This window comes from Typopeltis vanoorti, chromosome 5 (assembly GCF_054136105.1).
Source record: "Typopeltis vanoorti isolate ZY-2024b chromosome 5, IOZ_Tvanoo_1.0, whole genome shotgun sequence".
NCBI classification, from domain to species: domain Eukaryota; kingdom Metazoa; phylum Arthropoda; class Arachnida; order Uropygi; family Thelyphonidae; genus Typopeltis; species Typopeltis vanoorti.
Genome location: NC_143553.1, coordinates 55,106,491 through 55,122,553, shown reverse-complemented (window position 1 = coordinate 55,122,553; position 16,063 = coordinate 55,106,491). Strand labels below are relative to the sequence as shown.

Sequence of the window (16,063 nt, the reverse complement as noted above, 5' to 3'; positions counted from 1 at the left end):
TATTTCGGGTGACTCCAGGAGTCCTTAGACTCATCGAGGGAGGCCCTAAACATCATGTCCACACAACTATGCGATTACGTTCTCACAGTATCTATCATACCTTGCCTTGAACTCATTTAGCGTCATAGCACCCACAACAGACTCTGGCAGCTTATTCCACTCATTTACCACTCTAAAAGTAAAGAACCCAGCTCTAACACCCCTGCTAACCACACTCTTGCCCAGCTTCCATAGGTGTCCCCTAGTTCTCCCACCACCAGTCCTGATCTCAAAAATATCCTCTGAATTAATCCTATAGAATCCCTATAGCAATTTGAATGTCTCAATCATATCTCCCCTTTTCCGCCTATCAACTAGTTTCTGCAACCCACAAATCTTCAACCTGTTCTCATATGGTTCATTCCATAGACCTGTTATCATCTTAGTCACTCGCCTCTGGATCCTCTCCACCTCCTCCCCATCAAGAAGGAACCGAGGTGACCAAATCTGGGCACAGTAGTCGAGATGAGGTCTTATCAAGGCTCGATACAGAGGTACAATACCTTGCTTGTTTCTGCTCGTCAAGGTATTTTTCAACAACCAAGTGAGTTGATGAGCTGATTTCGCTACTTTTGCAATGTGCCCCCTAAACTTCATCTCCCTATCCACCAACACTCCCAAGTCCCTGGCCTCATCAATCTCTTGGAGTACAGTTCCACCAATGTGGTATACTGCTGCTAATCTTTTCACCCCAAAATGCATAACCTTACATTTTGTCACATTAAATTGACATCCATTCTCCTTAGCTCAGAACTCCAATCTATCTAAGTCATCCTGCAAGACTTTGACATCTTCTGCGTTCACTATTGCCCTACCCAACTTTGCATTATCAGCGAACAAATGAATTGTTCCACTTAGATCCTTCCCTATATCGTTAATGAACAGATTAAACAGCAATGGTCCAAGAACAGAACCCTGCGGCACACCACTAGTCACAGGCCGTCTTTTGGACTCTACTCCTGAATAAACTACTCTTTGATATCTCTCTCTCCATCAACCAACCACCTATCCATCTCACCAACCCTATATCCATTCCCATATGTTGTAGTTTACGGATTAGTATTCCATGTGGTATCCTGTCAAACGCCTTTGCCAGGTCCAGCAGTATCACTGTAAACCCATTTCCCTTATCCAGTTCAGCCGTCACCTTGTTATAAAACTTGAGCAAGTTACTGAAGCACGATCTACCCTTCACAAAGCCATGCTGTCCCCTGTACAGTATCTCATTTTCATCAATCCATTCCTGTATTTTTCCCTTGACTACTTTCTCCAAGACCTTGACAACGACTCCTGATATGCTGATCGGTCGGTAATTTGCAACCGTAGTCTTGCATCCTCCTTTATGCAGTGAAACTATTTTCTCTTCTTTCCACACCTTCGGGACTAAACCAGACCAGAGACTCAGATTAAACAACATGGTCAAGGGCACTGATAATTCCTTAGCCGCTTCACGCAAGACCCGTACCGGTGTACCATCCAATCCCACAGATGTGTTCACATTAAGGTTCTGTAATAGACTAGTCACCTCCACTTTATTCATCACTATTCCCATATAAACTAATGGTTCCTTCATTTTTTCAATGTCACCACCTGGATGATATGCTTTTGCAAAGTGGGTGCTCAGTAACTCCACTATATTGACCTCCTTACCATTGTCATTCCTTAAAATCATTTTGCTGTGTACAGTTTTTTTCTTGCTTGCAGCATATTGAAAGAACTGTTTGGGATTCTCTTTTGCTTGCATAGCTAGTTTCCTTTCATAATCCGCTTTTGCTTTTTTTACCACACTCGTTACCTTTCTGGCCTGCACTTTATACCATTCGTGTGCCTGCAGGTCACCCCTTTCTTTAAATTCCCTCCACAGTTGTTTCTTTTTTTGCAGCTCAAGCTTAATAGTGTTATTCATCCATTTAACCCCTACTTGTTTTACTATTCGGACCCTAGGTATACAATCAGCCATAACCTCCTGTAAATGCTCCTTGACCACTTCCCATGCTCTATCGACATCCAGCCCTTGCAGTTGTACATGCCATGGCACTGATCCTAGGAGATTGCTTGGATCAGTGCCATGGCACTGATCCAAGCAATCTCCTAAGCTTGTCATACTTGCCAGCACGGTAATTCCACATATACCTTGTCTTAATCGAAAATTCCACACCTTTAGCCACCTCCCAGGTCAAGACCTTATGATCACTCTCACCAATTGGTGGCAACATGGTCATATTCATTACAGTCAAATTTTCAGATGCTATTACCAGGTCAAGCACTCTCACACCCCTAGTATTTTCAATTACATGCTGTCTCAGATAGTTATCCCTTAATAATTGAATAAAATCCTTTTCCTTCCTCGCACGTGTCCTCTCCTCCTTCCAATCAATGTTACCATAGTTGAAATCCCCCATAATAATTACCCTCCTTCCACTCATTTCATCAATTTCCCTATGCATACTATCTCCACCATCTATTCCATCACCTGGTCTATAGCAGCACCCAACTGTATATTTTATTCTGCCAGTCTCAATCTCACACCAAATATCCTCAAATGAGCTCCTTTCACTATCCTGCGATACAACTTCAATTCTCCTTGGCTGCAGTTCATCAGCTATCATCAATAATACCCCTCCCCCCATTTTATTCTCTCTGTACCTCCTAAACACACTATAACCTACACATTCTATCCCACTAACTATATCATCTTCCGTCAGCCATGTTTCACTAATGCCAATAACCTGTGGCCAGGAAGAGCCAATCAAGGCCAAAAATCCTTCCTTCTTGTTCCTAATACTCCTGGCATTAGTATACATGAAATGCAGTGATCCCTTAGTCCCACCCCCATATTGATGCGTTATTCTAAATGACCCATTCCCATTTTTTGTCCTTTGTGCTGGCTCGGGTACATTATATACATTCTTACGCTCATCTGTCTCGCTGATGTCTGCATATCCATCCCCCCCCCCTCCTTGGTAGTTCTAGTTTCCGTGGTTTTGCACATCCATTTTCGCTTCATTCAGCAATACTCTTTCCAGTCTCCGCACACCAAGTCCATTTAAATGCAGGCCATCCATCTTGTATAAGTCCTTTCGCCCTTCAAACTCATTCCACACGTCCATGAATTCCACACCACACCGTCTGCATAACCTGCGCATAATGTCATTTGCGATTATGGCCCTCCTTCTAAACTCCTCTCTGTCATACCGCGGCAAGAGACTAACCATTCTAACTCTGTCACTCTTTTCTTTCACTACCTTTAACAATACTTTCAAGTCCTCTCTCATAAAAAATTTATCACCTTTCAATTCATTCGTACCCGTCAATTCATTCGTACCCGACTTACCCTTCTATTATTAATATCAATTTCTATCTGTAGATGTGAAAGAAATTCCCCATATTCATCATCTCCATGAAAGTAATCTGATGTATAAACTTGGATCATCTTAACATGTTTTTTTTTTTTTAGATTAACAGCAGTATTAGAATAATCTCTGAGTTTAAAGTTTAAAATTATTTTTTTTATAGTGATATAGTTTGAAATGTAAGATCTGACAGTATTTGACAAATAAAAGATTAATTTGGAAGAAAATTGTGTAGGAAGCTAGCAATGTTACATTGATATATTGCTGGTCTTGGTTGGCCAAGGTAGTTAGCATGTCTACCTTCCAACCAACAAGCTGTGGGTTTGAATCCATTGTTTGGCATCGACGTTTGTAAATGTCTAGTCTAGGTGGAAGATGAATTTTAATGATCTGAACCATGCCCTGTTTATTGGAGGCCTGAAGTGGCTTGAAACAGTTTCATGTTTGGTGTCTAGAGCAGGGTTTGTGGATGATGTAAAGCATAAATAAAAAACATACAATTTAAATAAAACAAATCTTTAACTCACCAACAGTATTAATGCACTATAAGTTTACAACCTTTTGTGGGTAGGAGCCACATTTAAAAAAAAAAAAAAAAAAAATTGTGCGTGTACTGTACACCTCTGGAGGTATGTAATTGTTTTATTTTTATTTTTTATTTCTTGTATTTAGATCCATCAAAGAAATCAGAGTTCCTTGGAGTCCACCCTATGAATACAACAGTGCTTGAAGGAAATACAGCAATTTTCCGGTGTAAAGTTCATAGCAGAACTAAAGTTGATTTGCATATAACAGTAAGAAATAAAATTTCTTCATCATGACATGAAATCTCAATTTGTAAAAAAATTTATCTGTGATCACTTTAATGGGTATATCATATTTAGCCCATAGGATTTTATTATTTAAAAGACCAACTCAGTTGTCTCTCAAAAACTTTCTACTAGATTGGTCTGTTATTTGATCTCTCTTATCATCTACCTTTCTTTCATTTCTCTATCCCTTGCTCCTGTACTCTTTCTCAACTTTCTTGCATTCCTTCTCTTTCTCTGGTTCTCCTGTTCTTTGTTCTTTTCTCATTCCCATAACTTTCTCTCATACACCTCCTCTTATTTGACCTCCCTCAGTGAGTCTTTGGACTCCCTGGAGGGGTCACATAATAATATTTGTTTCACATTAGTTAGCTTTTCACATCTCCCAGTCTCTCCCTTCATGTGAATCAACTCATTTTTCATACTTTCCATTTCCTCTCTCTCTTTTAGTACCTCTATCTTCCTCTCCAACCATCCTACCTTCACTCAAGATGCACCTTTATGATGGATGTCATCCTTTAGATCCTTCACATCTTCAGTCACACTACCTATTATTAAGACTATTGTCATCTCGCACTTGTCTTCCTTGATCATGCTACTGGCAGTGGCGCACCCAGGGAGGGAGCAAAGGGGCCCTGGTTCCCCTCCAAAAGAAAAAGTTAAAAAACACTAGAAAATTTTCCAAAATACCTTTCCTAATTAAAATTCATTTTTCATTGTGTCATGTCTTCTATTTCTATACTACTTATGAATTAGGGGTCACATAAGGTAAGAGAACCCTATAGCAGTGTTTCTCAATCTATGATCCACGACGATGGGACAGGTAGTCCACAGACTTAAATTAACCAAACAAATCTATATATTTTAATTATCCAAACAAAAATAAATTAAAATTGAATAAGTAAAAATTATTAAAATAAAATGATTACTTAAAAAAAAATAGTGGCAGAATGTTCATGGAATGAACATTCTGCCACTATTTTAATTTGTAGCAGCAGAATGACGAATAAAAGAGGGGTGAAGTGAAAAACAATGTGGTTTTATTGCTTCCACCTTCCCTTGCTGTTTTGTCAGATTTGAAGTGAACATGTTGTCCACATGACCACATATTAACCAATTGCTTGTTGTTTATTGATTTTTATTGTTGAAGATTTTCCTCCTTCAACCAAGGCTCAATATATCTTCAGAAGTGCTAAGTAATACTTAGACAAAATGTGTTGTGACTTAACTCCAGTATTTATATATTTTTCGGAAATCACACGAAAAGCAAGCTGACAATTGAGTTGAAATGCTAACTCTCTTCAACCGAATTCCAATAATATGACTGCCATAACAGCATTCACTATATATATATCTTAGTTATAACACGTTTACAAATTTTAACACTTTCGGTTGAATTTTATTGCTGCCGAGCGAACTCACACAATCTAATTAATAACAATAGTTTTTAGTTAGATACCGTGTTTGCCAGTGCAACATATGGTTTTGCTTGAGTCTATATATACAGCATAGTTTCTGTATGAGGGGACATGTGATTTATTAATTAGTGTCGTTTTTATCTCAGTTGTGTCTAATTGCACTATTTGTTGAGAAATATATTACATAGACTGCTTATACCTTATTCACTGACATAATAAAAGTACTTGTTTTTCTTACCTCTGCAATATAGTGGCTATTGGGGGAGGGCATGTTGTTTACCACGGGAGCAAGTTACTATCGCCCTGCTCTGAATGTGTTTCAGCTTTTTTTTCATTTGCGAGGTATATGCAAAACTTTTTAATTTCTTTTTTTCGAAAAGTAAAATCAGGTGTGAGAGTTATATGCGAGTAAGTACGGTATTTCAATTATGGATAAGTACATTGGTACCTTCTTTAAACGGAAAAATATGTCGGATGACAGTGATAATACAAAATGAGTTTGTAATGACAGTTTGTGTGTAGTGTCTGAAGAAAAATGCAATGCGATAATATTAATACGCTGAATGAAAGGAAAGATTTGCTGGACACTCGACCAGTGGATCGCATTTAAAAGTATTTAAAGGTAAATACTTTTAATAAAAGTATTTACCTTTAAATACAGCATTTAAAGGTAAATATTTTGTAGGAACATTTTTCTGTTTTGTGACTTTTCTCCCTTTACAGTAATTATGCCTACATTATTGTGTTATTATTCAACAATTGTTTACAGGTTTGAATGTGTATATAAAGTCAATATCAACAGTAGCCTGATTAAGAACCTGTGATGAATGGGACGGGGAGGTTTGGAGCTTCCCCGGATAGTATTCAAAAGGTAAATACAATTGATTATTTTGTATAGGGCCACGAAACTTATTAGATTAGAATTTAACCACTGGGAAAGGGTTTGTGTCCACTTCAAAACTCTGAAACAGAATTTGGAAACATTTTCCGAATAACTTTTTATAGGAAATTTCTGTGATTTCACAATCCATTTCAGGCTTGCAGTCATGAGAATGACCTTTCGTTATCGAAAAAAGCAGCTAATTGAGCTTTCAAGTGACAGTGGGCTTAAAATGCAATTTCGTGATCAAGGTTTGGCTCGCTTCTGGATCTCGCCTTCAGTGAGAAGTGAATTTTGCTGAATTATTTGAAGAAGTCGAAAATCGTCATGCAGTTTTTTGCAACCTATCTTTGCAAGAAACGATTTTCATTGCTCCTTCAAATAAAAACAAAATATAGAATTCGTCTTAGTGTGTGTGTGTGTGTGTGCGTGCCGATCTTCAACTGAAGTTGACCAATATTGAGCCAGATATTCAGCAACGTTGCAAGGTCGAGATTTTAATCCATCTCATTAAAAGTAAATAGTAACATAATTCTATCATTTTATTTATTTGTTTAATAAAAATTAAAACTTTGTTTTAATTTTTATCCACAGAATTTAATTTTTGACTCTCCAGCCAAAAGGCTGCGAGTTCGAATCCCGCCATGGGCATGGATAATTGTGATTGTCTGTGAAAATACTAGTGGCAGTGGTCGATGGTAGATAGTATCGGTGTAGATGATGATGATGATTGTAGTTGTGGTTGGTGAAGATGGAGAGTTGTAGAGTAGTGGACTACCTGGAAATGTTATGTAATAATAATATCGACAGGCTTTATATATTCATTGTGCATCACATAGTTTGAATTTGGCACTTGGAAATGCTATATCTGTGACAAATAAGAAATTGCATTGGCATAATTGTAAAGGTACACAATTTCTTCAATACCCCTAAAAGACAGGATGTCCTTGTTGTTTATATTATAATATTAATATCTTTTAAGATTTATAATATTTTTATTTAGCTTGCAAAAAATATTTGCATGCATCTTACCATTGTCTAAAATAATGCAAAAATCTGACAGTGACCTCTTAATTGCCCTAAATTTTGTTGATGTTGTGGCTCAATTAAATACCATTCACCAGATTCTTCATTTAAAGATATTTACAATGAGCATGGATAAAAGCCAATCATTTTAATATTGACATTAAAAAGCCATGGACTTCATCAAAACAAACATTAAGGTGTCCAATGTTCCAGCCGATTCTGTAGAAGAGTATTTCAGGAGAACTATTCATTCCATTTATTGACCAAATATTGACTCAACTTCATGAACGTTTCACTCGGCACCACAACATTTTAAAATATATTTTGTTCTCTTCTACCAAATAGAAAAGCTGCTCCAACAGCAAGTGCAATGGAAGATTTTCATCAATTGCGTGAATTTTATGCCGGTGATTTGCCTTATACAAATCCAGCAATTTTGAATGCCGAATTCAAGTTGTTGTATAAGAAATTTGAAAAATCATTTGCAATAGCTCCATGCAAAAATGCCGTTGATGCAGTTTCAAAGTGTGACAAAATGATATATCCTAACATCTATAACTTATTAAAAATATTTGCAGCGCTTCTGGTAACAACATGCATCAGTGAAAGGTCATTTTCTAACTTATACCTTTTAAAAACCTATTGAAGATCTACCATGATACAATTACTATTGAACGGACTGGCTTTGCTATATATATACACACACAGAGAGAGATTAATGTAACCACGACTGAAATAATTCAAGAGCTTTGTAAAAAGAAAAGAAAACTGGATTTATTCTTTAAAATAAATTTTTATAATTACCTAATGAATTTTATTGAATGAATGAAATTTAATGAATTTTAGTTGAATGGATAAAAATATTTTTAATGCAAATTCATTGTATTAAAAATATTTTTATCCGTTCAACTCTGCCCCCCCCCAAGATTAAATCATTGGATTTAATCTTGGAGGGGGCCGAGCACTCAATATTGAATCTTTTTTTTGGGGGGGGGAGTCTGACTGAGCATCTGCAGTGATCGCCAATACATTATACCTGTGATCCTTCTGGCCCGGCTCGGGCAGACGAAGTAGTGCCTGAGCACCACTTCATTCACCTTGCGTTCACAGTGGCCAGGATTTAAGAGCGCTATAGGGTATTCCCCTTATGTGACCGCTAATTCATAAGTAGCATAGAAATAGAAGACACGACACAACCTAAATTTAAAAAAAAAAAAAAAAGAATTTTAATTAGGGAAAGATTTTTAGAAATTTTTCTAGTGTTTTTTCCTTTTTCTTTTGGAGGGGGCCAGGGCCCCTTGGCCCCCTCCCTGGGTCTGCCAATGTGTATATATATATATCTTCACCTACGGGCCTTCCTGGTTGGCCAAGTGGTTAGCGTATTCGCTCTCCAGCCATGAGGCCATGGGTTCGCATCCTCCCAAGAGCATGAATGTTTGTGATTGTCCTACTAATCATTTACCATATGTAGTGCTGTGACCTGTGTCCCGGTGCAGTATGACCTTTTAATGTCTTTGCACCATAAAAATCAAATTAAAAAACAAAAAAAGTCTTCACCTATAGTAATGTTCAACATGCCATCATCCCTGCCACTTAAACCAGAGATGGTGATATCAAAGTCCCAGCTTTTCCTATTGTCTACATTTCCTATAAACATGCACTCCCTCTTTTCTTATCTGCTATGTTTAAAAATGTGGAATGTAAGAAACAGTGAAGCACGAAGCACACATGCTGCAGGCTCAGCATGCCACAAACTCTTGTATAATAGTATGCAAAAAGTAATAGTTAAATGTTGGCAGACTGGGCGAAACATGCCAGTTAATTGATGTATGTCGACTGAAAGAATTCATAGAAAGAAGCTGCCCGACACACACAGAGCAATATATTGGGAAAAAAAAGTGCTTCAAACTCGAATACTTCTGATTCAAACACACTGCAACCAATTACAACTTAACTCGCATCAGAATTTACTCTAAGCTATAATAAAGCCACTAATTAATAATTACTATCAAAACTTTTTTTTTTTTCACCTCGTGTTGCGGAAGACCAACTCTTTGTCCCCTTACAGGCAACACCTTTAGCGGGCAAGTTCAATAATTTAAATGTCAGAAATATGGTTATGTCCAAAAAAGTCTGCTGCAGTTCCATCGTGTGTGTGCTTGTTATGGCAGAAGGATGTGGAGGTGGAAGAATGAAAAAGATATAGATTATGACAAAGTAGAACATCACATATCAGGATGCAAAGAGGAAGTATGTCACCACATCTGTTGTGACATTCTCTTATGCCAAAAAGGTTACAGCTAATAAAATATCAAAAGGGACACAAATCTGTGCTATGACTTTCCTGTCATCCCACAATTTCAGCCTATCTGAATGTTAAAATTTTAGCCTTTTCCTCCTCAGAGCAGATCCAGTAGCATGAACTACCTGGCATTACTCCTGAAACAGCTCCTAAAATGATCCAGCTAATAAATATATGCTCAGAATGTCTGCTGCTATTTCCCTCTTACACATCCACTTTGCACAGGCACAATTCCTCTGATATCGTTAACCTTGCCTTCTCCTTTGCTTAAAATTAACTTTCTTAATACAAAATTGCAGTATTAGTTTGGCATTTATTAAAAAAAATGTCTTATTTAAAACTAACATCCTAATTTAAATTGAATGTATTTGATGTTATATATACTTGAATCCAAAAATTTTAATTATAGCAGCCTTTAATTATAATTTTGTCATTACAGTGGTTAAAATTGCTATCTTCTGAAGAGCTTCTCAAAGGGATACAGAAGAATGCACTTTATCATAATGACAGTAATTATTACTGTGTGTTAAATTCAACTGATTTAACTGAAATCTCTGATGGAGTGTTCCTGAGTAAACTTCTTATTCCTTATACTAGTATGAGTGATTCAAGTCAGTATGTATGCTTGGTGGCCAGTAAAGATGGATATATTATTCGAAGTGCCTTTCTCCATATTATTCCATGTAGGTATCTAATTTCAAGATTGAATATAACTATTATTTACTGGTGGCAGACGGTTAACTTTTAAAATCTTTTTTTTTGCTTACATCACAAAAAATTGCATAGTAACTAGAAGTATGATATTCCATGTCTGTGTTTAAAAAAACTGATAGAGATATATCCACATGGCATGATCATTTTTTTTATTTTAATTTTTATTACCATCAAGATCAATTGCTATCATTAAATATAATTGAATTGTTAGACTACATTTAGTGTTTGTGAAATCTCATACAGATGTGGCAGGATTTTTCCTTCCAAAACCTTTTGCTGTCAGGATTAAAAAAAAAAAAAAAAAAAAAATCCTGACAGCAAACTACCCAAAAGAATATGCACAATTAAAACACTTAATACACTGATCTTATTTGATACTTTGGTCATAATTCAAAACAATTCAAACCAATATTTGTGAAATAAAAACAAAATGCAGAATTAAATTATATTCCATTATGTGTTGTTAAATGTTCTTTAATGGGAAAAACATATTATTATTATTCAGTCCTCCATGGAGTCAAAAGACTCATCGTGGGAGGTCCTTCCTAAGAACATAAAGTCTGTCAAGATTCATCGAGGGGGAGGTCCTTCCTAAGAACATAAAGTCTGTCAAGATTCATCGAGGGGGAGGTCCCCCCTTAAGAAACACAGTTTATCATACCACTCCTTAAACTCATTGACCGTTCTCGCTCTCGCCACTCCATCAGGCAATATATACTGCATATATATTAACTGAAACTTACTGGAAACATAGAAGTCCTGTATAGCCAATCTGTAAGGAGCTACTCTATTTCCATTAAGTTTTAGCTAATGTATATATATATATATATATATTTATGAAACAACTGGAGCTACATGGAATTAGTTTTCAGTAATTAGATGATTGATGTACGTGGAATTACTTAAGAGGTGATTAAAGCAGATGTTAAGCAATATCATAAAGAAGAATTGGTAGAAGGGGAGGGGAAGAGGTAAGATTACTGTTGCATGATAGTTAAGAAATATTTAGTAGAAGTAATCTTTATCAAGGATTAGAAGAGAAAATATGGTGGTAGAAAGGATGATGATTGATGAAATTAAGCAAGTAGAAAGATGATATTATAGAGGTGCAAGCTAGGGGATATATTTGGGAAAGAGAAAACAGTAAGAGCACCCAGATCAAAAAGAGTGAGGGGGGGGGGGATCTAAAGGAATAATTTTATTCTGGTGATAGAATAAGGGGACATATTAAAACTGGGATAAGTGAAGCATGGTCTTTTAGTTGAGAGATGAATTTCATGGGCAATGAAAGTCATCTCACCTAAAAATAATCAAAAACACCCATTTTTGTAGTGGGATTTAAACTGACTCCCTATTAGTTGGAGAGCAGATATGCCAACTACTCGACCAGCCAGTTAGCTAAACAGATAGTATATCCACCCTCCATCCAATAACTATGGGTTTGAATCCCATAGTTATTGGGTGGAGAGTGTCTGTGAATGTCTTTTAGGTGGTAGATGAAATCATCACCCTGCTTATTGGAGGCCTGAAGTGTCTTGAAAAAAGTTCTGTGTTTGGTTTCTAGAGCAAAGTTTGCTGATTATCTAATCCTTAACCTACTCACAGTACTTAAACTAATGTGCTCTTGGTTTATTACTGCTTATATCTAACTATGGCAACTCATTTCACCTAACATCACTTTTCATGTGAAAAATCTGCTTACCCCTTTAGTTCACTACACCCTTATACAACTTGCAGGGATAAACTCTTTTCTTTCATTCTATGTATAATTCCCTCCATAATAATCCTGGAAAATTCTTTCCTCTCTCGTAAAATCCCATCAACTGCAATTTTTCTTAGTAATGTACAAAACAACCGACAGAATGGAAAAAAAAAAACAGTGACATAATCTCTTTCAAAATGTATGTCAATTTATCTAATTAAGACTTTATACAGGTTAGTGTATACAATCACTTATCTCTAGGTATAGTGGGCTCCTTATCACAGCATCAGTGTGCTGTGTAGTCATTGGAATCATTGCAGTGTACCGTTTGAATTCTTCACACCTCTATCACCACTTGAACAAATTTTATCTGCCAGTAGGAACACTAAATCAACAGCATGCAGTCTTTCATTTCTGTACACCAAAGTACAACACTTTGCCCTCATTAACATTAAAGAAGTAACTCTACTCATTTTTCCCAGATAAGTCTTTAAAATCTTTCTAAAGAGATGACATCAGTATTACTCCTTACAACCTCTCCTAATTTTCATTATCAGCAAACAACTATATCTCCTGCAAATTTACATGAAATATCAAAATTTGAATGGAAGTCAGATTGGTTTGAGGTTGATGGTTGACATTTAAATAGTTTTGGTGCTGGAGAAACTGTTGTTTGCTGAGAATGCATGGTGTCGAGATAAAGTTAATGTAGCTAAGGATATCAGGGAGAGAAAGAGATTGTGAAGCAGTATGGAAGGTTAGGAGGAAGATCAATGTAAGGTTGAAAAAGGGATTATGGCAGGATAGAGTGATGCAGTGCATAAAGATGAGGATGAAAGGAATATGAACGAAAATCAGATCAGGGAAACAGGGATGGTTAGACCAAAGAGATAGGCATGTTATAGCTTGAATATGGAGCAATGGTGTTGGTGGGATCCCCTGAAAAAAGAGTATAATTGTCATGTTTATATACTAATGTAAGGAGTATCAGAAATTAGGGAGCTCAGTTTGTTGCATTAGTTGAGTTGGTATTCCCAGAGATAATTGGTGTAAGTGAAACTCGGTTGTCTGAGGATGATGTACTGGTGTGAATAGAAGGACAGAGAATTTTCTGGAAAGATAGGAAGATGGGAAGAGAAGAAACAATTTTGTTAATGATAGCAGAGCAATTGTATCTACTAAGAGTGGACGTTGAAAATGGTAGTACATGTGAAGATTTTGAATTTGTTTGTGGTGAAGCTGAAATTAACAGAACAGTGTATCAAATAAGATGTTGCTGTTATAATCCTGGGAATGTAGAGAGCACTGATTGTGAATATTTAGGCAGATTGGTTGGGCATGTAAAAAAAAGTTGATCCGAATGGGAGATTTCAATTATAGGAATGTGGATTGGAAAGGAGGAGATAGTGCATGGGGAAACAGTGAATTAGTTATCCCCCAGAAATTCAACGATCTTAAGCAACATATAATGGAAGCAACTTAAGGTTTTAGAATGTTGAGTTTTGATATCTTTACAGGAAGTGTGATCATGAAGTTTAGGAGGAGGCCAAACAGGAAAGTTGCTGTCAAATAATATGTGTAGAATCATAAGGTGGGAAAATTTAAGGTTATGTACTTCAGGATGAAAAGAGTACATAATGTCTATTACATTGATGATACTGGATTACAGGAAATTGATAACACTAGGTATTTTGAGGCATGATGATGGGGAAAGTTGAAGTTCAGAGGACATATTGCAAAAGTCGATAAAATAGTTAAAACTATTTTACCAACTTACATTGGATGTTGAAGAATACATTGATGTTTAAGATCATCGATGGATGTTCTATTTGTATGTTGAACATGTTGACAGGTATAGATAGGGTGGTTATTATTCCTATGATATGGCCAATCATTAGGGTAGAATGATAGTCAGTGGAACTGTCATGTTCTTGTAACCATTTCTGGACATGGTGAATTATCCTGTTGGAAATGTTCATCACACATAGAATAAATAGCCAACATGAATGTGTCCTAGGTGAGCAATACAGGTAGGTCACTATTCAGATTATCAATTCACCTCCTGTATAGTTGCAACAAAGCATGATCATTCCATGGCTTAATGTTTTTGTCATACCCTTGTCCTTTTGTTCATGTATGGTGAGTAATAGGACGGGGATTATTCATCATTGCATAATCCCTTTTTCCAGTTTGTAGCTTTGTTTTTATTGGAGAGCTATGGTATCCTCAGTGATAGTCTGCTTTTTGTCTTATTTAGGACATTGTTAACTGTGACACGTCTATTAGATTTGAAGATCCCATCAATCCTCTGTCTGCCTTAGTCTGCTATTTCCAGCCAAATGCCCAATCTTTATTATTATTCAGGCCTCCATGGAGTCAAAAAACTCATCGTGGGAGGTCCTTTCTAGGAAACACGAAGTCTATCATACCACTCCTTGAACTCATTGACCATTCTTGCTCTCACCACTCTATCAGGCAATGCATTCCACGGTTCAGCCATCATCCATGCAAAGAATCTACTCCTCACCATAAAGTTGCAAAAGGAAGCTGCTCACAACTTCCTTTTGCAACTTCCATAGGAAGAAACCATCTTGACCTGATGGTTTTTTCTATTCCTCCCTCCCCTCTTCCTCCACAGAGGCAATATATTATGTCACTTATTGATTCTATTTATTATGGTGACATGTCTAACATTTTGCTCATTCAGTATGTTTCAGTATATTTCAGTATGTTGATGCTACCACTATGGACGATACTATTAGTGAAGGAACATTTCTTTTGGTTATTTACAAAATGTACAAAATACTTATGCTATGTATGTTAATATTCCTTTCTTCTTCTTTTTTTTAGTATCATCATCATCATCTTCAGAGGAGGTGACTTTCATGCATGCAATGATTATTGCAGTGTGTGTTTTGCTACTTCCAGTTGGCATACTGCTTATATGCCTTTGTAGAGGAGATCATAGGGCCAGATCATCAAGTACTGTTGTCAAAAAAAATAAAACTCCAGACACAAAGATTACAGATAATGCTAGTTTTGTTCCTCCTACTCTACCATGCCAGTATGATACTAATTCTTCATGCAATTTTTATAATATCAGCAGTAAAGAAGAAGCATCAGAGTATATTCAGTTTCCTAATAGTCAAACCTGTTGGACTGATTACGGTCAATCAGGCACAGATGTTGATTGTTCGATATGTTCTGTTCATACTAATCCATCTTGGACCTATGGTACCACTGCTGAAGACATTTGTGAAAAATGTTGCTGAAACATATTATTGAAAATCAAGAATGAAATTGACGTCGCTAATCAGTGAGTTTTTAACGTATTTCCCTTGTATTTTCTAAGGGTCTGAGATGTGTCCGAGTGAGTATTAAAATGCACTGAAAATGCAGGACACAGTCAACTGGGCGATGGCCAAGTGGGCACCAGATATCTGGGCGACAAAATAATAGATAAAATATGCAATGTTATTCTATTGATCTACTACCCGGTAAATTTAAATAATATTTTTTTGAGAAACGAGTTAAAAGAATGATATAAACATAAAATTTTAAAAATCTCACTTATAATTAAGTTTATTTTTATTGTGTAGAATTACAAAATTGTAGAGAAGTTATATTGAAATTTCCCATGCAAATAATGAGTCAGCCAGTTAATAAATTTCGTTTATGTCATAATGAGAATATTAATTTTTGGTCGTGAAAGTCATGCAATGTGGAGCCAAAGCATGAATGAATTATTTGTGAATAGCACATTTTTACTTTTTATTATTATCATTATCATCCAGGCCTCCATGGAGTCAAAAGACTCATT

At 36.3% G+C, this 16,063-nt stretch overlaps 1 protein-coding gene across 1 annotated transcript in view; it reads left to right on the top strand.

Moving 5' to 3' along the window:
• Positions 1–15,515, top strand: part of LOC150106425 (fibroblast growth factor receptor-like 1) — a 59,353-nt gene extending 43,838 nt beyond the window's left edge. The window contains exons 5-7 of the mRNA XM_090392994.1: positions 4,065–4,186; positions 10,267–10,510; positions 15,094–15,515. Of these exons, the coding sequence (XP_090249120.1) occupies positions 4,065–4,186; positions 10,267–10,510; positions 15,094–15,515 (788 nt within the window). The remainder of the gene's footprint in view (positions 1–4,064; positions 4,187–10,266; positions 10,511–15,093) is intronic.
• Positions 15,516–16,063: the final 548 nt, after the last annotated feature.